Genomic DNA, 26,015 nt, shown 5'->3' with positions numbered 1-26,015 from the left:
TTATTTCAACAAATTCATTTATTTTTGATGTCATTGTTGCAAGAATCAAGTTGTCGTCGATCAGGTAAAACACAGTTAAGAAAGGTAAAACAAAGGTGTTGGACAAAGAGTCTCAGAAATGGGAGAGTTCAATTCAGTGCACAGTTAAGCATAGTCTGCTTCAATAAATACAAATTCTAAGATATGTCCCACACAGCTTTTTCCATTGTGTAGATAGGTGAATCTCGCCAGTCCATTTGCCCTCACTGACTGCAGGAGTGACATGGCATGCAGTATGTAATTATACCAAATACAGCACTCAAGCACCGTCTCCTCATCTCAACATCAAAGACTGTCAGGAATATAAACGAAGACACAGATCAACACATTGACATTACCACACTCCCTTCGAAGGTCCAATTCGATCTACCAACACGTCTTGCCTTTCTTAACACTTTAGTTGTTGATAAGCAGAGCAAGGGGAGATTTGCACATCGATGTGGAGCTAACCATGTTGCAATAGACATGTCCAGTTAGATGAGGCAGAATCGTGTTGGTAGACCAACACTGCATACATCTCATTAACATTTGTGTGAGGGGTGGGCCTCATTTTTTTCACATTTTAAAATCAAAACTGTCACATAGTAACACTAGTAAACAAATGTGTCTCAAAGGGGTGAAACCCAAAAATGATGCATTTCCATTCTATAACCGTACTTACTCTTATGGCAATAGGAAGTATGGGGGACACTATCATTCTTATTCATACATTTATTTCATTAGTTCAGTCAAGGCCATGAATCATGTTATGACACACTATTCAACATTTAATTTAAACAAGAAAACTAATTTGGGTTAGAGAAAAAAACTAAAAGAAATCTAGTCATGATGACCAAATACATTGAACATCCAAACAAATATTACCAAGTCTCACTGCTGCTACTCCATAGCTGCCCAAGAAGATGACGTTTGGCAAAATTCACAATATAGGGCACTGAGTGAGCCGTGGATTTAGAAATGCCCAATCCCACATCAACCCCTAGTCCCTCCCTACTTCTTATGCATTTGTGTAGAACGGAGAGGATTGGTTGAGTGTAAGCAAACTGGTGAAAATCGCACTTAGCCGATCAGAGAGCCAGGTGACGTTATTACCATATTGCTGACACCTATCGAATTATCTCAGAACATGGGGGAAATAGGGGTTAATGTGGGACTGGGCTTACGAGGTGGTAACGTTTGACATCTGTTTTCAGGAGGACAGGAAGACTAAAGGAACTGACTAAATGGCTAAACTTGGCAGAGAGAAATGATTCAACATGTTTCATTTCCAAAGAGGGAAAAAGGCGATATAAAAACATTTTACCACCCAATATATCATAAGAGCTGCTTGGTCCGCCCCCGTTTTGTTATTGGCTAGAGCTCGTCGCTGTGAGGAGAGGAGGATAGTAAGGGGATGGGCTTAATGCTGCTTGGTCTTGGGTGCTGTGATTCTGCGCACCACACCGTAGAGAACTCCAAAGTGCTGAAGAGAGAGAAAAGCGAGAAGCATTATTAACCCCTAAATAACAAGGTAAGCCGGCTGAGAAGACAGCAGTCGTCTGATTTACAGCAATGACCTGGGTAGGAGTTACAGGGGTGAGGCTAGGTCAATAAACGAATGACCATACATCAAAATAACATTAGTGACCCTCAGAATGGCAATGTTGGATCAATACATACCTGAATGGCCAGATATATCACTCCGAGGTAAGCTGCGATGCAGACCGCCAGAAGCAGGTCAAAGATGGCTGGTTTCACCCTGTTAGGAAAGCAAAATGTGACACAAAAGCAAGCTGAAGGTTTGAAGTGAAAAATCAATAAGCTATCGCTCTATTGCACTAAAGCCCAGCACTGTGAGGGCTAAATAGAGTGGGCAGCTATCACCTACCTGTAAGCATTCATGGTCTGTTTGAGCTGATCATAGAAGACAAACTCTGGGTCTCTGAGAGGGCGAAAACAGATGACACCTGTCACTGAAACTTCAACCATTAACTTTCATAAGGTCATTGGATCAATAAACAACAGTAAATAGAAAGTGTACAACTCTCATTAAAATCCCATCCGCCCCAGACAATTTGATCCATACAAATCATCTTCTACAACACAAGTAAAGGAGTGGTTCTGTCACAGTTTTGACCACTACGAGCGGTCTTAGTGGCTTTGTGATTCCTCACAAGGCAAACACGGCAGAATCACTAGCGGTGACCAGTCTAGAGGACCAGCGACACCTTGTATTAGCAGTAGCACTGTGGTCAGTGACTGGTCACCTCTTGTCAGCCTTGACGTAGTGCCTGCGGACGTCCTTCAGGTAGTGTCCCAGGTGGTACTCCAGGGTGCTGACAACGCTGCTGTCTTTGTCCACCAGCTGGGCAGCCCGCGGCTGGGCTGTCAGCCAGTCCACCATTGACGACAGCTGCTCCTCCTGCACCTGCTGGACACACATGGACACAAACACACAGTCGCACAATCATCAGTGGTCTTATAGTACACACCTTGATACACACTTGTCTTGTTAAGACACACACATTGTGACCCTGACTTTAACGGTCCATGCTATGACAAAACTAACCGCACAAACACACACTAGCCTAAGAGTCCTGGTGTGTAGAGAAGCCTTCAAAGAGGCTTGGTAAAGGTCACGTCAGAGACAGCCTGAGAGGGAGGAGACAGCAGGGTACAGTCACATTCAACCACTCACCATTTGCTCAGTGAAGATCTGCAGGTCTCCTGGAGCACCCTGGACACACACACGAGAGAGAGAAAAGTCAAACCTGCTGTACAGTTCAAAAAGGTCAACTTAAATATCAAAAGCAACATGAAAAATATTGACTTTCATTATATGGCTTTGAATAATGAAACGTCCTATGGTGACGACACATTGTACATATCTTTACCTTCTCTGTGAGGTTGTAGATTACTCTCGCCAGTGACTCTGCAATCAGCTTTGTGTTCCTGCTGAGCTTTCTCAGATCCACATAAGGTCTGTAACAGTAATTCACAGTTAAATTAACCAGCAATCAGGAGCAGCTCAACTAAGAAAAAAAAACTAATGGAGGAGAATGGAAGGGGAGCAGACAGTCCACTGGGCTGGGAGGAGGGGAGGTGACAGTGATGAGGTTGGGAGGACAGACGGTGCCCTACAGCAGGATGAAGGTGTCCAATCCAAAATCAACCCAGTAGCCCAGTGTTTCTTAACCTTTTCTATTCCAGACTGACAAGCTATGTTCCATCCTCCTGGAGGTACCGCTAACAGTAAAACTACTACAGTATTCGTGTCAGTTAAGCATCTCAGAGACCAGCCAGAAACAGCCCTTCATCAGATTGAAGCAACATGGTAATAGCTCCACCTTGCTGTGAAATCAGATCTCTACAAGTCCCACATCTACGGTCCCAAAGGCAGGGGTGTGGGCAATACGGTCCTGGAGGGCAGCAATGTGTGCAGGCTAGTGTGCAGGCTTTTGTTCTAGCCCAGCACTTACACACCTGATTCAATTGATCCTATTGAGCAGTTGATTATTATTTGAATAAGGTGTGTTAGGTGAGCTGGGCCTAGGCAGGGGTTGGGGCTTGTGGTGTGGTTTGGGATCGGCAGGGCAGAATGGGGGGGGTGTAGCTAGACAGTTGCGGGCGACGGGCGGTTGGTTGGATGCTTGGTCGGACTGCAGTAATAAACCCACCCAGCAGGGGGCTCTCCCACTCCGTGACGGGAAGAGGGGGACACTGACCGCACGTCCATGATGCTGGAGCGCTGCGCCTCACGGTGGCTGTTGAGGTGGGACAGGGTGAAGGCCGGCAACCGGCGGATCCCGAAGCGCTCGTGCTCCCACGCCAGCGTGTCGTCTGCCAGGTTGATCTTCTTGTGCACCATGGAGAACTTGACCTCTGGGTACTGGCTGGATATCACCTGGGAAGAACACAGAGGAGGTTAGAGGTCAGGAGAACTTGACCTAATGAGAACAGTAGGGATCTTTCAGTGTAATGTGTTATATGTGGTCAATACATGTTAGTTTGTATCAGTGGTGTGTATCATATGAACTTCAATACTAAAAAACTGTGGTCCTTACAGTCTCCAGCTCTTTGAGCAGGGCGTACTGGGTGGTGCCTTCTTTAGGGGGTTTGGACACATGGAGGTGCAGACTGTCCCCGTTCCCCAGGGTGTCCAGACACAGCACAAATGCCACGTTGTCCTGAAGCAGACTGGAGTCTGCAGATAGAGAGGGAAGAAAGGATAGAGGAAAAGAGAAACTGTTTAAACTGCAATATGAATTTCCATGACTCATGTATGCCCATTGTTTTGCATGCAGGACCACAATTTCACAATGTTGCCGGTATCACGTTTCATTCCCATTAATTTGCAGTGTGTACTCTACAGGTGTTCTCTACAGTGTCCCACTGTGGCAATCATAATACCTGTCCAGTAACTGAGTCTACAGCCTTCTGAGCTTAGTGTACCTGTATGATCCAGGTTGTCCTCCAGCCATCTCTTGGTGCCTTGGTAGTTGAACTTCCCTCCTCCAGAGACAAAAAACAGGAGGTTGTATCTAAGAAGACAGCAGGTGTGTTAGAAATGACAAGAGAGTACATTCTTATCAATGTGGATGTTCACTGGCCTCCATTAGATCAACAGACTTGTACAGTCTGGTAGCTACATGTTGGGAATTCCAAACATAGAATATCAGAGGAGAAAAGGCTAGTCAGTTGCAATAGTGTTTCTGAATTCAGAGGTCATGAAATCTGCAACACGTAGCTGACTTGTCTTTACCTTGCTTTACCTGTCCCGTACTTTTGCTTCCTGACGACAGCACCCTTTCCCTACCCGCTCTATGGTAGGGTGGGGCTTCTTGCTCTCTCGTTCCTTTTTACTAGTGATATGCAAACAGCCCTTATTCAAAGTTAGCGGTGGTTGCTGGTTAGCATTTTGATTGATTCCGTCTGATTCTGTCTGTATGGAGAATAAGTTGATACCAGAATTCTGCCCAAATCTGCCCACAGATTTACATTAATTTCAAATCAAATTGTATGTCACATGTGACCTTATAGTGAAATGCTTACTTACACGCCCTTAACCAATAATGGAGCTTAGAAAAATAATTGTTAAGTAAAGTATTTACCAAAATAAACTGAAGTAAAAAAGAAATAGATAAAAAAGAAAATAGAAAAATAATTAAAAAACAACAAAATAACAGTAGCGAGGCTATATACAGGGGGTACCGGTACAGAGTCAATGTGCCGAGGGCACAGGTTAGTCGAGGTAATATGTACATGTAGGTAGACGTGACTATGCATAGATAATAAACAAAGAGTAGCAGCAGCATAAAAATGGGGGTGGGGGGAGACTGTAAATAGTCCAGGTGGCCATTTGATTAATTGTTCAGCAGTCTTATGGCTTGGGCTGTTAAGGAGCCTTTTGGTCCTAGACTTGGCGCTTTGGTACCGCTTGCCGTGAGATAGAGAGAACAGTCTATGATTTGGGTGACTGGAGTCTGACAATTTTTTTAGCGTATTTTGGTGATGTGGACACCGAGGAACTTGAAGCTCTCAACCTGCTTTACTACAGCCTAGTCAATGAGAATGGGGGTGTGCTCGGTCCTCCTTTTCCTGTAGTTCACAATCATCTCCTTTGTCTTGATCACGTTGAGGGAGAGGTTGTTATCCTGGCACCACACTGCAAGGGCTCTGACCTTCTCCTTATAGGCTGTCTCATCAGGCATACCACTGTTGTGTCTTCGGCAAACTTAATGATGGTATTGGAGTCGTGCTTGGCCATGCAGTCGTGGGTGAACAGGGAGTACAGGAGGGGACTAAGTACACACCCCTCAGGGTCCCCAGTGTTGAGGATCAGCGTGGCAGATGTGTTGTTGCCTACCCTTACCAGCTGGGGGCGGCCCGTCAGGAAGTTCAGGATCCAGTTGCAGAGAGGTGTTTAGTCCCAGGGTCCTTAGCTTAGTGATGAGCGTCGTGGACACTATGGTGTTGAACGCTGAGCTGTAGTCAATGAATAGCATTCTCACATACAGTTGAAGTCGGAAGTTTACATACACCTTAGCCAAATACATTTAAACTCAGTTTTTCACAATTCCTGACATTTAATCCTAGTAAAGATTCCCCGTCTTAGGTCAGTTAGGATCACCACTATATTTTAAGAATGTGAAATGTCAGAATAATAGTAGAATGATTTATTTCAGCATTTATTTCTTTCATCACATTCCCAGTGGGTCAGAAGTTTACATACACTCAATTAGTATTTGGTAGCATTGCCTTTAAATTGTTTAACTTGGGTCAAACCTTACGGCTGGCCTTCCACAAGCTTACCACAATAAGTTGTGAATTTTGGCCCATTCATCCTGACAAAGCTGGGTTAAAACTGAGTCAGGTTTGTAGGCCTCTTTGCTCGCACACGCTTTTTCAGTTCTGCCCACAATTTTTCTATAAGATTGAGGTCAGGGCTTTCTGATGGCCCCTTCAATACCTTGACTTTGTTGTCCTTAAGCCATTTTGCCACAACTTTGGAAGTATGCTTGGGGTCATTGTCCATTTGGAAGACCCATTTGCAACCAAGCTTTAACTTCCTGACTGATGTCTTGAGATGTTTCTTCAATATATCCACATAATTGTCCTCCCTCATGATGCCATCTATTTTGTGAAGTGCACCAGTCCCTCCTGCAGCAAAGCACCCCCACAACATGATGCTGCCACCCCCGTGCTTCCCGGTTGGGAGGGTGTTCTTCGGCTTGCAAGCCTCCCCCCCTTTATTCTCCAAACAAAACAACAGTCATTATGGCCAAACAGTTCTATTTTTGTTTCATCAGACCAAAGGACATTTCTCCAAAAAGTACGATCTTTGTCCCCATGTGCAGTTGCAAACCGTAGTCTGGCTTTTTTATGGCGGTTTTGGAGCAGTGGCTTCTTCCTTGCTGAGCGGCCTTTCAGGTTATGTTGATATAGGACTCGTTTTACTGTGGATATAGATACTTTGTACCAGTTTCCTCCAGCATCTTCACATGGTCCTTTGCTGTTGATCTGGGACTGATTTGCACCAAAGTACGTTCATCTCTAGGAGACAGAACGCGTCTCCTTCCTGAGCCGTTTGACGGCTGTGTGGTCCCATGGTGTTTATACTTGTGTACTGTTGTTTGTACAGATGAACGTGGGACCTTAAGGCGTTTGGAAATTGCTCCCAAGGATGAACCAGACTTGTGGAGGTCTAACTTGTTTCTGAGGTCTTGGCTGATTTCTTTTGATTTTCCCATGATGTCAAGCAAAGAGGCACTGAGTTTGAAGGTAGGCCTTGAAATACATCCACAGGTACACCTCCAATTGACACAAATTATGTCAATTAGCCTATCAGAAGCTTCTAAAGCCATGACATGACTTGTGCCATGCACAAAGTAGATGTCTTAACCGATTTGCCAAAACAATAGTTTGTTCACAAATTTGTGAAGTGGTTGAAAAACTAGTTTTAATGACTCCAACCTAAGTGTATGTAAACTTCCGACTTCAACTGTAGGTGTTCCTTTTTTCCATTTGGGAAAGAGCAGTATGGAGTGCAATAGAAATCGCATCATCTGTGGTCCTGTTGGGACGGTATGCAAATTGGAGTGGGTCTAGGGTTTCTGGGATAATGGTGTTGATGTGATCCACGACCAGCCTTTCAAAGCACTTCATTGCTACACACGTGAGTGCTACGGATCGGTAGTCATTTAGCCTGGTTGCCTTGGTGTTCTTTGGCACAGGGACTATGGTGGTCTGCTTGAAACATGTTGGTATTACAGACCCGGTCAGGGACAGTTTAAACATGACAGTGAAGACACTTGCCAGTTGATCAGCGCATGCTCGGAGTACACGTCCTGGTAATCCATCTGCCCCTTCGGCCTTGTGAATGTTGACCTATTTAAAGGTCTTACTCACGTCGGCTACGGAGAGCGTGATCACACAGTCATCTGGAACAGCTGATACTCTCATACATGCTTCAGTGTTGGTTGTCTCGAAGCGAGCATAGAAGTATATTAGCCCGTCTGGTAGGCTCGTGCCACTGGGCAGCTCGCGGCTGTGTTTCCCTTTGTAGTCCGTAATAGTTTGCAAGCCCTGCCACATCCGACGAGCATCCAAGCCGGTGTAGCAGTATTCAATCTTAATCCTGTATTGACGCTTTGCCTGTTTGATGGTTCATCGAAGGGCATTGCGTGATTTCTTATAAGCGTCCGGGTTAGAGTCCCGCTCCTTGAAAGCGGCAGCTCTACCTTTTTAGCTCAGCGTGGATGTTGCCTGTAACCCATGGCTTCTGGTTGGGGTATGTACGTACGGTCACACTGTGGGGATGTCATTGATGCACTTATTGATGAAGCCAGTGACTGATGTGGTGTACTCCTCAATGCCATCGGAAGAATCCCCGAACATCTTCCAGTCTGTGCTAGCAAAACAGTCCTGCAGCTTAGCATCTGCGTCATCTGACCACTTCCATATTGAGCGAGTCACTTGTACTTCTTGCTTTAGTTTTTGCTTGTAAGCAGGAATCAGGAGGATAGAGTTATGGCCAGATTTGCCAAATGGAGGGCGAGCTTTGTACGAGTCTATGTGTGGAGTAAAGGTGGTCTAGAGTTTTTCCCCCCCTCTGTTTGCACATGTAACATGCTGATAGAAATGAGGTAAAACGGATTTAAGTTTCCCTGCATTAAAGTCCCCGGCTACTAGGAGCGCCGCTTCTCGATGAGCATTTTCTTATTTGCTATGGCCTTATACAGCTCTTTGAGTGCGGTCTTAGTGCCAGCATCGGGTTTGTGGTGGTAAATAGACAGCTACGAGAAATACAGATGAAAACTCTTGGTAAATATGTGGTCTACAGTTTATCATGAGATACTCTACCTCAGTTGAGCAAAACGTCAAGACTTCCTTAATATTAGATTTCATGCACCAGCTGTTATTTACAAATAGAAACAGACCACCACCCCTCGTCTTACCGGAGGCAGCAGTTTTATCTTGCCGATGCACCGAAAACCCAGTCAGCTGTCAGCCTCGACTCAGTGAAACATAAGATATTACAGTTGAATGTCCAGTTGGTAGGATAGTCTTGATCGGAGCTCATCCATTTTATTATCCAATGAATGCACGTTGGCTAATAGGACTGAAGGTAGAGGCGGATTACTCACTCGGCGGTGGATCCTTACAAGGCACCCCGACCTACGTCCCCGATATCTCCGTCTCTTCTTCATGCGAATGACGGGGATTTGGGCCTTGTCGGGTGTCTGAAGTAAATCCTTCACATCCGACTCATTAAAGAAAAAATCTTCGTCCAGTACGAGGTGAGTAATCGCTGTCCTGATATCCAGAAACTCTTTTCAGTCATAAGAGACAATGGCAGAAACATTATGTACAAAATAAGTTACAAAAAACGCGAAAACACACAGACAATAGCACAATTGGTTAGGAGCCTGTAAAAACGGCAGCCATCTCTTCCAGCGCCATCTGGAGATATGATTCCTCATCTCAAACAGCTCTCACTCCTGGGTGTTTAGAGTACACTTCTTCTAGAAATCGACAAATACCTTCTAAGAACCACATCCGTTCTACTTTATTATTACTAGTACTACTGAAAAGCGATTTAAACACAAGGTCTCCATCTTCTGAATATTGTAAGAAGTTTATTCTTACATTTGTACGTTTTACACATTTTCCTCGGCTGTGGGTGCCTAGATGCCGGAAGGAAAGGTGTGGATGGTTATAACCTTGTAAGAAGCGTGATTTCTCAGAGTGGCTGGGGATGTGTGTTGCTCACCCAGCGTGTGTCCTCTTGTAGGTGTAGAGTCTGGAGAAGAGCCTGGCTAACTCCAGCAGCATAGACACCCCACTGCCGTTAGAGTCTGCTCCATAGGACAGCCACTGGACAGGACAACACCACAATCATACAGAGAACACATTTACTTAGCATCTTCACTTCTAGTGGATTATTATAAGAATATTTTAAGACTAATACACAATGCAGAAGACTAAAAGGTCAAGAGGACTAAAAGTCAATAGAGTACATTGAGCCTGAAATAGGATACTTGTTATTTGACTATTGACCCAGTTTTATTGCAAGGAATTCTAATTGGTCAACCACTCTGCTAGGGTTGGGTTATAAAACTACACCCTGTCCCTTTGTTCTGTGGAAAGAATCACTGAGGACAGGGGAGAATGAACATCTACCTCTCAGCATAACATCTATGATCTGTCCTCTTTGAATAAAACTATTTTTCTCCCGATTTGCTTTGGGGGTTGAGTTATTGAAGAGTAAAATCAACTGCTAACACCACAATGCCGCTATGTAAATCAATCAATAAATAAATAAATAAATACAGTGCCTTCAGAAGCACCCCTTGACGTTTTCCATATTTTGTTATGTTACAGCCTGAATTTGAAATGGACTACATATAGATGTTTTGTTACTGGCCTACACACAATACCCCATAATATCAAAGTGGAATTATGTTTTAAAAAATGTTAAATTAATTAAAAATGAAAAGCAGAGATGTCTTGAGTCAATAAGTATTCAACCCCTTTGCTATGGCAAGGCTAAATAAATTGAGGGAAAAATTTAATTAGCAAGTCACATAATAAGTTGCATGGACTCAGTGTGTGCAATAACAGTGTTGAACATGATTTTTGGATTACTTACAGTTGAAGTCGGAAGTTTACATACACCTTAGCCAAATACATTTAAACTCAGTTTTTCACAATTCCTGACATTTAAACCTAGTAAAGATTCCCTGTCTTAGGTCAGTTAGGATCACCACTTTATTTTAAGAATGTGAAATGTCAGAATAATAGTAGAGAGAATGATTGATTTCAGCTTTTATTTCTTTCATCACATTCCCAGTGGGTCAGAAGTTTACATACACTCAATTAGTATTTGGTAGCATTGCCTTTAAATTGTTTAACTTGGGTCAAACTTTTCGTGTAGCCTTCCACAAGCTTCCCACAATAAGTTGGGTGAATTTTAGCCCATTCCTCCTGACAGAGCTGGTGTAACAGTCAGGGTTGTAGGCCTCTTTGCAAGCTTTTTCAGTTCTGCCCACACATTTTCTATAGGTTTGAGGTCAGGGCTTTGTGATGGCCACTCCAATACTTGGACTTTGTTGTCCTTAAGCCATTTTGCCACAACTTTGGAAGTATGCTTGGGGTCATTGTCCATTTGGAAGACCCATTTGCGACCAAGCTGTAACTTCCTGACTGATGTCTTGAGATGTTTCTTCAATATATCCACATCATTTTCCTTCCTTATGATGCCACCTATTTGGTGAAGTGTACCAGTCCCTCCTGCAGCAAAGCACCCCCACAACATGATGCTGCCACACCCGGGCTTCACGGTTGGGATGGTGTTCTTTGGCTTGCAAGCCTCCCCCTTTTTCCTCCAAACATAACGATGGTCATTATAGCCAAACAGTTCTATTTTTGTTTCATCAGACCAGAGGACATTTCGCCAAAAAGTACAATCATTGTCCCCATGTCCAGTTGCAAACGGCTGCGTGGTCCCATGGTGTTTATACTTGCGTACTGTTGTTTGTACAGATGAACGTGGTACCTTCAGGCGTTTGGAATTTGCTCCCAAGGATGAACCAGACTTGTGGAGGTCTACAATTTTTTTCTGAGGTCTTGGCTGATTTCACCATGATGTCAAGCAAAGAGGCACTGAGTTTGAAGGTAGGCCTTGAAATACATCCACAGGTACACCTCCAATTGACTCAAATGATGTCAATTAGCCTATCAGAAGCTTCTAAAGTCATGCCATCATTTTATGGAATTTCCCAAGCTGTTTAAAGGCACAGTCAACTTTGTGTATGTAAACTTCTGACCCACTGGAATTGTGATACAGTGAATTATAAGTGAAATAATCTAGTCTGCAAACAATTGTTGGAAAAATTACTTGTGTCATGCGCGAAGTAGATGTCCTAACAGACTTGCCAAAACTATAGTTTGTTAACAAGAAATGTGTGGAGTGGTTGAAAAACAAGTTTTAATGACTCCAACCTAAGTGTATGTAAACTTCCGACTTCAACTGTATCTGTCGAGAAATGAATTTCAAACACAGATTTAACCACCACGACTAAGGAAGTTTTCCAATGCCTTGCAAAGGTGGTCACCTATTGGTTGATGGATAAAAAAACAAAGCAGACATTGAATATCCCTTTGAGCAAGGTGAAGTTCTTAAAATTTGGAGTGTGTATCAATAAACCCAGTAACAACATAGGTACAGGTGTCCTTCCTAACTCAGTTGCCGAAGAGGAAGGGAACCGCTCAGGGATTTCACCTTCAAATCAAACTTTAGTCACATGCGCAGAATACAACAAGTGTAGACCTTACCGTGAAATGCTTACTTACAAGCCCTTAACCAACAGTGCAGTTCAAGAAGAGTTAAGAAAATATTTACCAAATAAACTGAAGTAAAAAACTATAAAAAGTATCAAAATAACGAGGCTATATATAGGGGGTACCGGTACTGAGTCAGTGTGCGGGGGTAACGGTTTGTTGAGGTAATTTGTACATGTAGGTAGGGGTGAAGTGACTATGCATAGATATTAAAACAGCGAGTAGCAACAGTGTACAAAACAAATAGAGGTGGAGGGAGGGGAGGTGTCAATGTAAATAGTCCGGTGGCCATTTGATTAATTGTTCAGCAGTCTTATGGCTTGTGGTAGAAGCTGTTAAGGAGCCTTTTGGTCCTAGACTTGGCGCTACGGTACCGCTTGCCATGCGGTAGCAGAGAGAACAGTCTATGACTTGAGTCTGACAATTTTATGGGCTTTCCTCTGACCTATTATATAGGTCCTGGATGGCAGGAAGCTTGCCCCCAGTGATGTACTGGGCCGTACGCATTATCCTCTGTAGCGTCAGATTCTGAGCAATTGCCATACCAGGTGGTGATGCAACCGATCAAGATGCTCTCGATGGTGCAGTTGTAGAACTTTTTTAGGATCTGGCGACCCATGACAAATCTTTTCAGTCTCCTGAGGGAGAAAAGGTTTTGTTGTGCCCTCTTCATGACTGTCTTTGTGCGTTTGGACCATGATAGTTCGTTGGTGATGTGGACACCAAGGAACTTGAAACTCTCGACCCACTCCTTTAGCTCGATGCGGATGTTGCCTGTAATCCATGGCTTCTGGTTGGGATATGTACGTACAGTCACTGTGGGGACGACATCGTCAATGCACTTATTGATGAAGCTGATGACTGAGGTGGTATACTCCTCAATGCCATTGGATGAATCACGGAATATATTCCAGTCTGTGCTAGCAAAACAGTCCTGTAGCGTAGCATCTGCGTCATCTGACCACTTCCGTATTGAGCGAGTCACTGGTACTGCCTGCTTTAGTTTTTGCAGGAATCAGGAGGATATAACTATGGTCAGATTTGCCAAATGGAGGGTGGGGGAGAGCTTTGTATGCATCTCTGTGTGTGGAGTAAAGGTGGTCTAGAGTTTTTTCCCCTCTGGTTGCACATGTGACATGCTGGTAAAAATTTGGTAAAACTGATTTAAGTTTGCCTGCATTAAAGTCCCCGGCCACTAGGAGCGCCGTTTCTGGATGAGCATTATCTTGTTTGCTTATGGCCTTATAGAGTTGGTTGAGTGCGGTCTTAGTGCCAGCATCGGTCTGTGGTGGTAAATAGATATCCTCGAATAATAAAGATGAGAACTCTCTTGGTAGATAGTGTGGTCTACAGCTTATTATAAGATACTCTACCTCAGGCGAGCAATACCTTGAAACGTCTTTAGTATTAGACATTGCGCACCAGCTGTTATTGACAAATAGACACACACCACCACCCCTAGTCTTACCAGACGTAGCTTCTCTGTTCTGCCGGTGCATGGAAAATCCCTGCCAGCTCTATATTATCCGTGTCGTCCTTCAGCCACGACTCAGTGAAATATAAGATATTACAGTTTTTAATGTCCCGTTGGTAGGATAATCGTAGGTCATCAATTTTATTTTCCAATGATTGCATGTTAGCCAGTAGAACGGATGGCAGTGGGAGTTTACTCACTCGTCTAAGGATTTTCAGAAGGGAGCCCGACCTGCGCCCCCTTTTCCTCTGTCTTTTCTTCACGCAAATGACGGGGATTTGGGCCTGTTCCCGGGAAAGCAGTATATCCTTCTCGTCGGACTCGTTAAAGGAAAAAGCTTCTTCCAGTTCGTGGTGAGTAATCGCTGTTCTGATGTCCAGAAGTTATTTTCGGTCATAAGAGACAGTAGCAGCAACATTATGTACAAAATAAGATTTAAAAAATAAGTTACAAACAACGCAACAGTAGGTTAGGAGCATGTAAAACGTCAGTCATCCTCTTCGGCACCATCTTATAGCCAATGGCCAACCTTGAGGCCAATGGTGACTTTAAAACAGTTACAGAGTTTAATGGCTGTTATAGGAGAAAACTGAGGATGGATCAACAATATTGTAGTTACTCCACAATACTAACCTAATGAAAAGAAGGAAGCCTGTACAGAATAAAACAAATCAAAAACATGCATCCGGTTTGAAACAAGGCATTAAAGTATTACTGCAAAAAAAAAAAAAAAAGGCTTTTGTGCTGAATACAAAGTGTTGTTTGGGGCAAATCCAATACAACAAATTAGTGAATACCACTCTCCATATTCTCAAGCATAGCGGTGGCTGTATCATGTTATGGGTATGCTTGTAATCGTTAAGGACAGGGAAGTTTTCCAGGATAAAAAAGAAACGGAATGGAGCTAAGCACAGGCAAAATCCTAAAGGAAACCCAGGTTCAGTCTGCTTTCCACCAGACACTGGGAGATGAATACACCTTTCAGCAGGACAATAACCCAAAACACAAGGCCAAATCCATACTGGAGTTGGTACCAAGAAGACAGTGAATGTTCCTGAGTGGCAGAGTTACAGTTTGAGTTAAATCTACTTGAAATATAATGGGAAGACCTGAAAAGGTTGTCTAGCAATGATCACCAACCAATTTGACAGAGCTTGAAGAATTTTGAAAAGTATAATGGGCAAATGTTGCACAATCAAGGTGTGGAAAGTCCTTTGATTCTTTCTGAATAAGTCTGAGGTGATTCTACAAAGTATTGACTAAGGGGTGTGAATACATATATAAATATGATATTTCTGTATTTCATTTTGAAAACATTTGCAAAAATGTCTAAAACCATATTTTCACTTTGTCATTATAGGGCATTGTGTATAGATAGGTGAGAAGAAAATAAGATAAATCCATTTTGAATTCAGGCTAACAAAATTTGGAATAAGTCCAGGGGTATGAATACTTTACGAAGGCACTGTAATAAAGAGTATATTGAGGTGCATGAAGGGAGAGCTGGGCGTACCGGAGCCACACCAAAAGAGTCATAGTGAGCCACCAGGACAATGGTGGGCAGGTCCTCTCCTCCAGTTCCAGCCAGTCGCCCCTAGGAGAGGATGGGGCTACAATGATTAGACAACAGTATATTGTATTAGGATTTACATTTTATACATCAGTTCTAAAACATCTCAAAACATACTAGTACATTCGCTGTCATCTTGTATGAAAATAAAGAATGTACCTAAGGGTATGTCGAAACTTTAGACATATCAATGAAGTCAGGCACGGGAGGCCTCTCACAATGACTTCAACTAAAAACCATTATACAGTGCCAGTCGAAAGTTTGGACAAACCTACTCATTCAAGGGTTTTTCCTATATTTGTACATTGTAGAATAATAGTGAAGACATCTAAACTATGAAATAACACACGGAATCATGTAGTAACCAAAATATATTTTAGATTTCTTCAACATAGCCACCCTTTGCATTGACGACAGCTTTGCACACTCTTGGCATAGTACATGATACCATGTGTTATTTCATAGTTTCTACAATGTAGAAAATATAAAAAATTAAGAAAAACCTTTGAATGAGTAAGTGTCCAAACTTTTGACTGGTACTGTATGTGAAACAAGGCCATTGACTGGTAGTGGCCGTATGCATTAAGGTTGTGCTCAATTTGAATGTAACGCTTTCAGGAAGTGATTTGAATTTAACATTCAGAAATATAAAAACTTTTCAAATAAATTTCTTCTACTTTTCAGTTTATTGAGAAGACATGAAAAATAAAATGTAATTCTTTATTGAATTGCAACTTTAGTTTACTTCCTAAATGGACTGTCTTAATTTAGAATTGAGCCCAACCCTGGTGTGCATTATGTAGAGCTGAACACTTGATCCATCTCAGAGTCAGGAGTCTCCTGATCCCCTACTGCATGGCTAAGCCCATTATTCCCCTGGGTTTGACACCTAGCTTAGTTCAAAACACACATGCACACGCAAACACTTTCTATCTAGAATATCATACAGTGCATTCGGAAAGTATTCAGACCCCTTCCCCTTTTCCACATGTTGTTACGTTACAGCCTTATTCTAAAATTGATTAAATAAATGTTTTCAAAAAATCTAATCTACACACAATACCCAATATTGTCAAAGTGAATACAGATTTTTTTTATTTTTATGTTTGCAATGTATTAAAAACAAAAATACCTAATTTATATAAGTATTCAGACTGCTATGAGACCCGAAATTGAGCTCAGGTGCATCCTGTTTCCATTGATCTTCCTTGAGATGTTTCTACTACTTGATTGGAGTCCACCTGTGGTTAATTCAATTGATTTGATATGATTTGGAAAGGCACACACCTGTCTATATAAGATCCCACAGTTGACAGTGCATGTCACAGCAAAAACCAAGCCGTGAGGTCGAAGGAAATGTCCGTAGTGCTCCGAGACAGGATTGTGTCAAGGCACAGATCTGGGGAAGGGTACCAAAACATTCCTGCAGCATTGAAGGTCCCCAAGAACACAGTGGCCTCCATCATTCCTAAATGGAAGAAGTTTGGAACCACCAAGATTCTTTCTAGATGGCCGTCCGGCCAAACTGAACAATCGGGGGGAGAAGGGTCTTGGTCAGGGAGGTGACCAAGAAACCGATGGTCACTCTGACAGAGCTCCAGAGTTCCTGTGGAGATGGGAGAACCTTCCAAAAGGACAACCATCTCTCCAGCACTCCACCAATCAGGCCTTTATGGTAGTGTGGCCAGACGGAACCCACTCCTCAGTAAAAGGCACATGACAGCCTGCTTGGAGTTTGCCAAAATGCACCTAAAGGACTCTCAGACCATGAGAAACAATATTCTCTGGTCTGATGAAACCAAGATTGAACTCTTTGGCCTGAATGCCAAGTGTCACGTCTGGAGGAAACCTGGCATCATCCCTACGGTGAAGCATGGTGGTGGCAGCATCATGCTGTGGGGATGTTTTTCAGTAGCAGGAACTGGGAGACTAGTCAGGATCGAGGGAAAGATGAACGGAGCAAAGTACAGAGAGATCTTTGATGAAAACCTGCTCCAGAGTGCTCAGGACCTCAGACTGGGGCGAAGGTTCACCTTCCAACAGGACAATGACCCTAAGCACACAGCCAGGACAACACAGGAGTGGCTTCGGGACAAGTCTCTGAATGTCCTTGAGTGGCTCAGCCAGAGTCCGGACTTGAACCCGATCGAATCTCTCTGGAGAGACCTAAAAAAAGCTGTGCAGCGACGCTCCCCATCCAACCCGAGAGTTGAGAGGACCTGCTGAGAAGAATGGGAGAAACTCCCCAAATACAGGTGTGCCAAGCTTGTTGCGTCATACCCAAGAAGACTTGAGACTGTAATCGCTGCCAAAAGTGCTTCAACAAAGTACTGTTGGATTTAGGGTAAACCTTGAACATTGAGATACTAAAGACATGATAGATCCGAAGCAGTATATAAAGGAGTGAGAGAGACTGGGTTTTATGTCAGAAGTTAATGCTTCTCTGTAGAAAGACAGAGTGGCTGTGAAATGTGCTGGGAGTCACGTGAGTGTGATATGTGATACGGGAGGACATCTGTGGATTAGGCGAAAGAGGGGTTGAGGTCAGGTCAGATCCCCTGAGTAATAAGGGTTTAGTATCCAGTCACGCTCTTCCTGTGGAACCATAAGATGTAAGGATTGGAGAGAAGGAGGAGTGTCCGAAGTGCTTCCAGGAACAGGAACATGTTTTGGTCTGAATACAGCCGTGCCGACCCTTTAGGGAGAACTAAACTTGGTTAAGCTTCTCTAGTGTCCGTGAGTTATTTACTCTGAAAAATAAGAACCTAACAGTACTTAGTAAAGGGTCTGAATACTTATGTAAATGTGATATGTTCTTTATTTTTAATACATTTGCAAAAGTTTCTAAAAACCTGTTTTTGCTTTGTCATAATGTAGATGAGGAAATTGTATACATTTTAGAATAAGGCTGTAACGTAACAAAATTAGGAAAAAGTCAAGGGGTCTGAATACTTTCCGAATGTACTATAGAGTCGAGAATTACTTAAGGTTAAGAAAACGAACAAGTTATCTGCTTATTAATACCTTTACACCCAAAGTGTGAGGCAGTGTGCTAATTAGAGTACTGGTCTACTGGTGGCCTAATTGGTTGTTTAGCAACAAAACTGGATGCTTGAGCAAGTATGTGGCAAAACAGATGGGGTTGGCTTAGATTGTTGATAACATTTACACTATTTATTTGCCAATGTTTATTGAAAACATAAATAAAGTTGCACAATAAGCACTTGTCTCTCAAATCCATTGTTACAGTTAGTCAATTTTTGCCATATTAGCATAGACGTGACAGTCAAAACAAGACATGGTATCAAGAACAAGATCAAACAAGCTGAAACGTGCACTTAAGATTCACCACATGGCAGTTTGTCATTGTTGCTAGCTATCTGGCCATCTAGAATCACAACAACACACAGCCTTCTGCCCTTTTGAAGCGTGCGCATCATTTTGGTGAAGTTGTCAGTTAACCTATGATAACTCTTGGTAAATAGTATGCTCTACAGTTTTTAATCTATATTTTTCGTAGCTGTCTATTTACCACCACTAACCGATGCTGGCACTAAGACTGACTTACAACAAACTGTATAGGGCAATGAGCTAACAACAAAAATGCACATCCAGAGCCAGCGTTTCTCATGGTTTGTGATTTTAATGCTCAAACTGAAAAAACTAGAGGCGACAAAACTCTAGATCTCCTTTACTCTACACACAGAAACGCATACAAGGCAAATTAGACCAAAACTTTATCCCCCTGGTTACAAACAAAAACTCAAACAGGAAGTGGTTTGATAAAGCAGATGCTAAGCTACAGGACTGTTTCGCTAGCACAAACTGGAATTTGTTTCGGGATTCATCCAATAACACTGAAGAGATCACCACATCAGTCACCGGCTTCATTAATAAGTGCATTGACACTAATCCAGGACACATACTCAGAGCATGTGCTGACAAGCTGGAAAGTGTCTTCACTGACATTTTTCAACCTATCCCTAACCCGGTCTGTAATACCAACTTGTTTCAAGCAGAGCACCATAGTCATTGCGCCCAGGAATGCCAAGGTAACCTGCCCAAATGACTATTGCCCCGTAGAACTCACATCTATAGCCATGAAATGCTTTGAAAGTCTGGTCATTGTTGCCATATTAGCATAGACGTGACATTCAAAACACCTCAAAACAAGACATGGTATCAAGAACCTCAGTCGAGCTGAAACCATCATCCCAGGCACCCTGGACCCAAACCAATTTGCATACCGCCCCAAAAGATCCACAGATGACGCAATCTCTATTGCACTCCACACTCCTGTACTCCCTGATCACCCACGACTGCGTGGCCTCGCACGACTCCAACACCATTATCAAGTTTGTTGACGATGGTAGGACTGATCACCGACGACAAGGCAGCCTGGGGGCAAACTACCTGCCCTCCAGGACACCTACACCACCCGATGTCACAGGAAGGCCATAAAGATTATCAAGGACAACAACCACCCGAGCCACTGCCTGTTCACCCCGCTATCATCCAGAAGGTGAGGTCAGTACAGGTGCATCAAAGCAGGGACCAAGAGACTGAAAAACAGCTTCTATCTCAAGGCCATCAGACTGTTAAACAGCCACCACTAACATTGAGTGGCTGCTGCGAACATACTGACTCAACTCCAGCTCACTTTAATAATAGAAATTGATGGAAATTGATAAAAAATGTATCACTAGCCACTTTAAACAATGCCACTTAATATAATGTATATGTATATACTGTACTCTATATCATCTACTGCATCTTGCCATCTTTATGTAATACATGTATCACTAGCCACTTTAAACTATGCACTTTTATGTTTACATACCCTACATTACACTCATATCATATGTATATACTGTACTCGATACCATCTACCTCATCTTGCCTATGCCGTTCTGTACCATCACTCATTCATATATCTTTATGTACATATTCTTTATCCCTTTACACTTGTGTGAATAAGGTAGTAGTTATGGAATTGTTAGGTTAGATTACTCGTTGGTTATTACTGCATTGTTGGAACTAGAAGCACAAGCATTTCGCTACACTCGCATTAACATCTGCTAACCATGTGTATGTGACAAATAAAATTTGATTTGATTTGAGCCGTATAGGGAGGAGGTCAGAGACATGGCAGTGTGGTGCCAAGACAACAATCTCTCCCTCAACGTCAGCAAAACAAAGGAGCTGATCGTGGACTACAGGAAACGGAGGGGGCGAGAACGTCCCCATTCACACCGATGGGGCTGTAGTTGAGCGGGTCGAGAGCTTCGAGTTCCACATCACTAAGGCATTAACATGGTCCACACACACCCACACAGTTGTGAAGATTGCACGACAACGCCTCTTCCCCCTCTGGAGGCTAAAAAGATGTGGCATGGGGCCTCAGATCCTCAAAAATTCCTACAGCAAAATCACCGCTTGATACAGCAACTGCAAGGCACCCGACTGCAAGGCGCTACAGAGGGTGATGAGTACAGCGCCCTGCATTCCAGGATCTCTATTCCAAGCAGTGTTAGAGGAAGGCCCCAAAAAATGTCAAAGCCTCCAGCCACCCAAGCCATAGACTGTTCTCTCTGCTACCGCACAGCAAGTGGTACCAGAGTACCAAGTCTAGAACCAACAGGACACTGAACAGGTTCTATCCCCAAGCCATAAGACTGCTAAATAGCTAATTAAATGGCTACCCGGACTACCTGCATTTAGCCTTTTTTTGCACTAACTCTCCTGGACTGAATATGCACACACTGGACTCTACCCACACACACTACATACACCCACACACACATAACACGCCCACACATGCATACTGACTCCACACAAACTTTCACACTCACCACATACGCTGCTGCTACTGTCTATTATCTATCCTGTAGCCTAGTCACTTTACCCCTACCTATAAGTACATAGCTACCTCAATTACCTCGTACCCCTGCACAGACTCAGTACTGGTACTCCCTGTATATAAGCCATGCTATTTGTACTCGTTATTGTTATTCACGGTGTATTTATTCCTTGTGTCACTATTTTAAGAGATGTATACAATTCATTCTGTATTGACCCGTAAGTAAGCATTTCACTGTTATTCTACACCTGTTGTTTACGAAGCATGAGACAAATACAATTTAATTTAATCCGTCTATATTTTAAAATGTCACCAATTAACAGAAACTTGGATTAAATGTCACAATGCTACATAATCATTAAACGGCTACAGAACAGTAGTTTAACCATAAGGATTCTCACCTCTAGACTGGTGATGGCCCAGTCACTCACTGCCTTGCTCTGAGCCCCACTCGTCACCATCTGAAAGCCATTGGCCGTGGCTGTGTGTATCAGCACTGAAAAGACATGAGGAAAATGCATTAGAGCGCTAAAAAGAAATTCACTAGAAATAATTATATTTATCATGGTTTACACCAGGGCTATTCAACTATATTCTTATGGGTGCCAGATGTGAAAAATACATTTTCTACATGGGATAAACACAATAATAATCCTATGAAGCCCTTTTATTAAAATGAAATGTCGCTAAAAGTATATGTTAAGTGGTTTAAGATTAGCAAAATTATTTATTTTATAATGGAACATATTTGTACTTAACAGTTGACCTGCATAACATACATTTTTACTTTTCTGTCCGTTTTATATAGCCTCATCTTTTGTTTTCATTTACATCTCACTTGACTAGTTTTTGCAGAGAAGTCTCTCGCTCCCCCAGCATTAGTAGAGAACGGGTCCCTATAACAAACTGCACTACCTCTGTTAGATTTCAGTTTATCTAAACACTTGTGGGGGTGATCTGTACTGATGATTATTGAATATAGTTGCACAATGTAGGCCGATGGAACGTTTAGTTTGGGCTCAAATCAGAGGAGAAAATACATTTATTTTGAAAATATTTTTTAATCATGTCAACAACTGCTTTATTTATCCATCCCCTGTAGTCCCAAATTAAGTTCATTCAATTGATTGAAAAACAAACATCTGATACAAACTCCTTATCAAGCATTTTCGCTAGATATGTGTTGGCTTTCTTGTGGTGGCAATCGTGGCGAAAAGCAACTATTTCCTCCCTATGCTCACATAGGCTGCTCTCTCTCAAGAGAGCATTATTACCCTTGCTTAGCCACCGAAAATCATTGTGGTAGATGATGCTCAGCAGCCTACGAAACAAGCCATGTATGTCGATCGGATTAAGTTTATGATAGCCAGAAGCGAGTCCATGGTATTTTTTTAACTCACCGCAAAGCACGCTCTGCTGTATCAGGCAGGGTAGTGATGTCATCTGCAGTGAAAGAGCCGATAGGTGGGCAGAAACACCCTGTACCCCTCTTAGCAGCTCTGATTGGCTGTAACTGGTATGTTGGATGATATTGATTGACATCACTTAATGGGCGGGACTACAGGAAAACAGATTCTCCCATTGGAGAATATTGAACGAGGGCTCCTTTTGGCACTATATATCGGATTTTTGAATGGATTTTTTAAACAATTCTTTTCTTTTTTTAATGTTCAGAATTTATCAAAGGGACATTCTAAATTGACAAATGGGCCGGATCTGGCCCGTGGGCTTCAAGTTTTCAAGTTGAATAACCGTGCTTTACACAATGTAAATAAAAAATCTCCTGTACCTTCGGCTGCAGAGGAGGACCCCTGGGAGGAGGAGGTGGTGAGGGTCTGTGTGTAGATGGAGAGCAGCTCATCATCCTCCAGTGCAAAGTACACTGGAACGATGGTCTCTGTGGCCAGCATCTCTGGCTCCAGCTCCATGAACTGCTACAATGTGGAGGAATACTGAATGACTGGTTATCATTCACAAGACTATTACACCATCAGAATGTGAACGTGAAACAGCATAACATTTTCATCTTTCGCCTACTTCACTCCAACAAGTCTGGTTTTTCAAGTTTTTCTTTGAGTGGGTCACAACTGATAAGGAGGGAGTGTTGTGACCGCCGTTTTCTCTAAGTGTAATATAAACATACCTTACATGGACACAAACAGCTCTGGCTTTCAAGGAAACACAGGGCCTTGCATCTTGATTTGACTTCCAGGGTTGTTAGCTGTACAGTTATAAACCCACTCATAAGGCATTATAATGCTTATTACCTGTACTATGTCCTGTGGCATGGTGGACATATTCTTGGGGAGAATTATGACCACAGCCCCAGCGGACTGGCGCAGGGCTTTCTGATATCTCTCATATGAGAAGTCCACCAGCCGCATGATGACACAGCGGCGGCTTAGCACCTCCGCCTCCACTGTGCGGGCCTCTGTGTTCAATATGGCATTCCTGGTACCTGGGAATCACAAGTGGGATCAGATCAGTCGGGGAGAGATAAATGGAAACACCGTTCAGTGACTAGCTAGCTGACATGATTGATGCAATGCTATAGTCTACTAACGTTAGCTATCACACAGCACATCGTATTCGAATTGTATGGTTTGAACTAAATACGACATGGTTATAGCCTGATGGGTGTCGCGTGTTTATGGTTGTGGTGAGTGGCACTCCCTAGGGCTCTGAGGGTTTGTAGCTGCTCGCGTTAGCTTTTAGGACAACTTATCATTGAAATGGTAACGATTGGTAGTTAAGATTAGCTAAGATAACGTGGTATTGCCAGTGAATAACAACCATAACACTAACTAGTCCAGAGTATATACATATGAATAGGAGGAATGAGAGAGAGCTCTGCCGCATGAATGAAGGAGGACCTGGGTTGACAGCTAACTTAGCTAGCTAACAGCCGTTATAGCTAGCTTTTGAGATTGCTAACAGTCCCTGGCTAGCACGCTAACGTTGGCTAGCTAGAATTTTGCAGTGACAGACAGCGTTTACTTGACGAAATATATGCCTTATATCAGGATCGCAAACCACAGAACAGCATTACAATTTAATACTTGCACAACATACATAGTTAGCTAGCTATTTTAAATGCTTACCGTACGGTTGTCCCTGCAGGTCATACTGCTGCATGCGGTACACGGTGAATTCATGTGCCGCTTCGGTTGGAAGGGGTGAGACGAGAATCAGCACCGCAGGGATAAACACAATGAAAGTCAAGGGGAAAGAGGACTTAAACACGTTATCGAACACCTCACTAGCCTCCTCAAACATCTTGACCTTGGTATTGAGGTCTAAACAAGAGACAATTGTAATCTGGGCAGTTTCTGGAACGATTCTAGTCTATGCACAAAGCGCAGCAGCAACCGACACAACTTAATTTTAATATGGCAAAAAGCTTGGCCACCTAAAGTAAGCACGCACGTGCTTACATTTTGATTGGCTTGTACACATTATTGTAAAATGTTTCATAACTGTAATTTATATTATTTATTATAAAATAATTCTGTCATTCATTGATTTATTTAACGACAATATTATCTGCCTCTGAGGGTCCTACAGGGACTCTCAGAGACAGCTTCATGAATTTCAGGGTAGGCTGTGCAGTTGATTAATTCAACGACAGGGGTCAGTGTAGACCGATGTTAAACCCAGAAAAAGTAACGAGAGAGGATCGTCAACGTGTGCTTCTACTAGTGACAGAGATTGTTTCTGACAGGTGAAGTATGTGCTAAGACAAGTTTGACTTTTTAGGATCTTTTTGACTGGCAGTAATGCTATTGTTGTATGATTAGCCCTTGACTTGTAGCCTACATCTAACTCATGCATTATAATATACAACATGTCCCTAGGATGACATTAGCCTACACAGGGGGGTGAAGGCATATCCTTGATGTGCAAGTCAGCAAAAAAAGGCACCCAAGAGCATGATAGAATAATTAATTATATATTCTGTAGACTATAAAATACCAATTTTCTTTCAATATCCTATACATCACTGTAGCATTCTCCTCTGTCTTGTGGCCCACCACACTAATCCTCATATGTATCTGATTTGTAGCATAACATGAAAATAAACCAAATAATCTGATTTAAAAGTGTATATCCATCATCAAACAAACCACTTGTCATTCCTTAATACATTAATACAAACATCACCATTAAGAAGGAATCAAAAAGAGGTTTTAATGTCTGACAGTGCTGAAAGCCAAGGAAGGAGGAGGAGATGTAATTACAGTGGGGAGAACAAGTATTTGATACACTGCCGATTTTGCAGGTTTTCCTACTTACAAAGCATGTAGAGGTCTGTAATTTTTATCATAGGTACACTTCAACTGTGAGAGACGGAATCTAAAACAAAAATCCAGAAAATCACATTGTATGATTTTTAAGTAATTAATTTGCATTTTATTGCATGACATAAGTATTTGATCACCTACCAACCAGTAAGAATTCCGGCTCTCACAGACCTGTTAGTTTTTCTTTAAGAAGCCCTCCTGTTCTCCACTCATTACCTGTATTAACTGCACCTGTTTGAACTCGTTACCTGTATAAAAGACACCTGTCCACAACCTCAATCAAACAGACTCCAACCTCTCCACAATGGCCAAGACCAGAGAGCTGTGTAAGGATATCAGGGTTAAATTGTAGACCTGCACAAGGCTGGGATGGGCTACAGGACAATAGGCAAGCAGCTTGGTGAGAAGGCAACAACTGTTGGCGCAATTATTAGAACATGGAAGAAGTTC

At 42.7% G+C, this 26,015-nt stretch overlaps 1 protein-coding gene across 7 annotated transcripts; it reads right to left on the bottom strand.

Moving 5' to 3' along the window:
* LOC139539658 (BOS complex subunit ncln) lies at positions 1-24,655 on the bottom strand. Of its 7 annotated transcripts, none has more exons than XM_071342810.1 (15): positions 24,366-24,655; positions 23,532-23,722; positions 23,054-23,198; positions 21,666-21,760; positions 15,348-15,428; positions 9,791-9,894; positions 4,471-4,559; positions 4,083-4,222; positions 3,696-3,922; positions 2,913-3,000; positions 2,717-2,755; positions 2,286-2,449; positions 1,907-1,960; positions 1,699-1,777; positions 1-1,501 (listed from the first exon to the last, which is right to left on the bottom strand). In XM_071342810.1, exons 1-15 carry the CDS (start codon positions 24,538-24,540, stop codon positions 1,439-1,441), a joined length of 1,734 nt encoding a protein of 577 aa, XP_071198911.1. In that variant the 5' UTR covers positions 24,541-24,655; the 3' UTR covers positions 1-1,438. The 7 variants fall into 7 exon arrangements, with proteins under 7 accessions (XP_071198911.1, XP_071198912.1, XP_071198914.1 ...); XM_071342811.1 differs by having other exon boundaries at positions 2,286-2,446; XM_071342813.1 differs by having other exon boundaries at positions 3,744-3,922.
* Between the last annotated feature and the right edge of the window lie 1,360 nt (positions 24,656-26,015).

Source organism: Salvelinus alpinus, chromosome 15 (assembly GCF_045679555.1).
Source record: "Salvelinus alpinus chromosome 15, SLU_Salpinus.1, whole genome shotgun sequence".
NCBI lineage: Eukaryota > Metazoa > Chordata > Actinopteri > Salmoniformes > Salmonidae > Salvelinus > Salvelinus alpinus.
The sequence above is the reverse complement of the archived record's forward strand: the minus strand, read 5'-3'. Positions and strand labels throughout refer to the sequence as shown.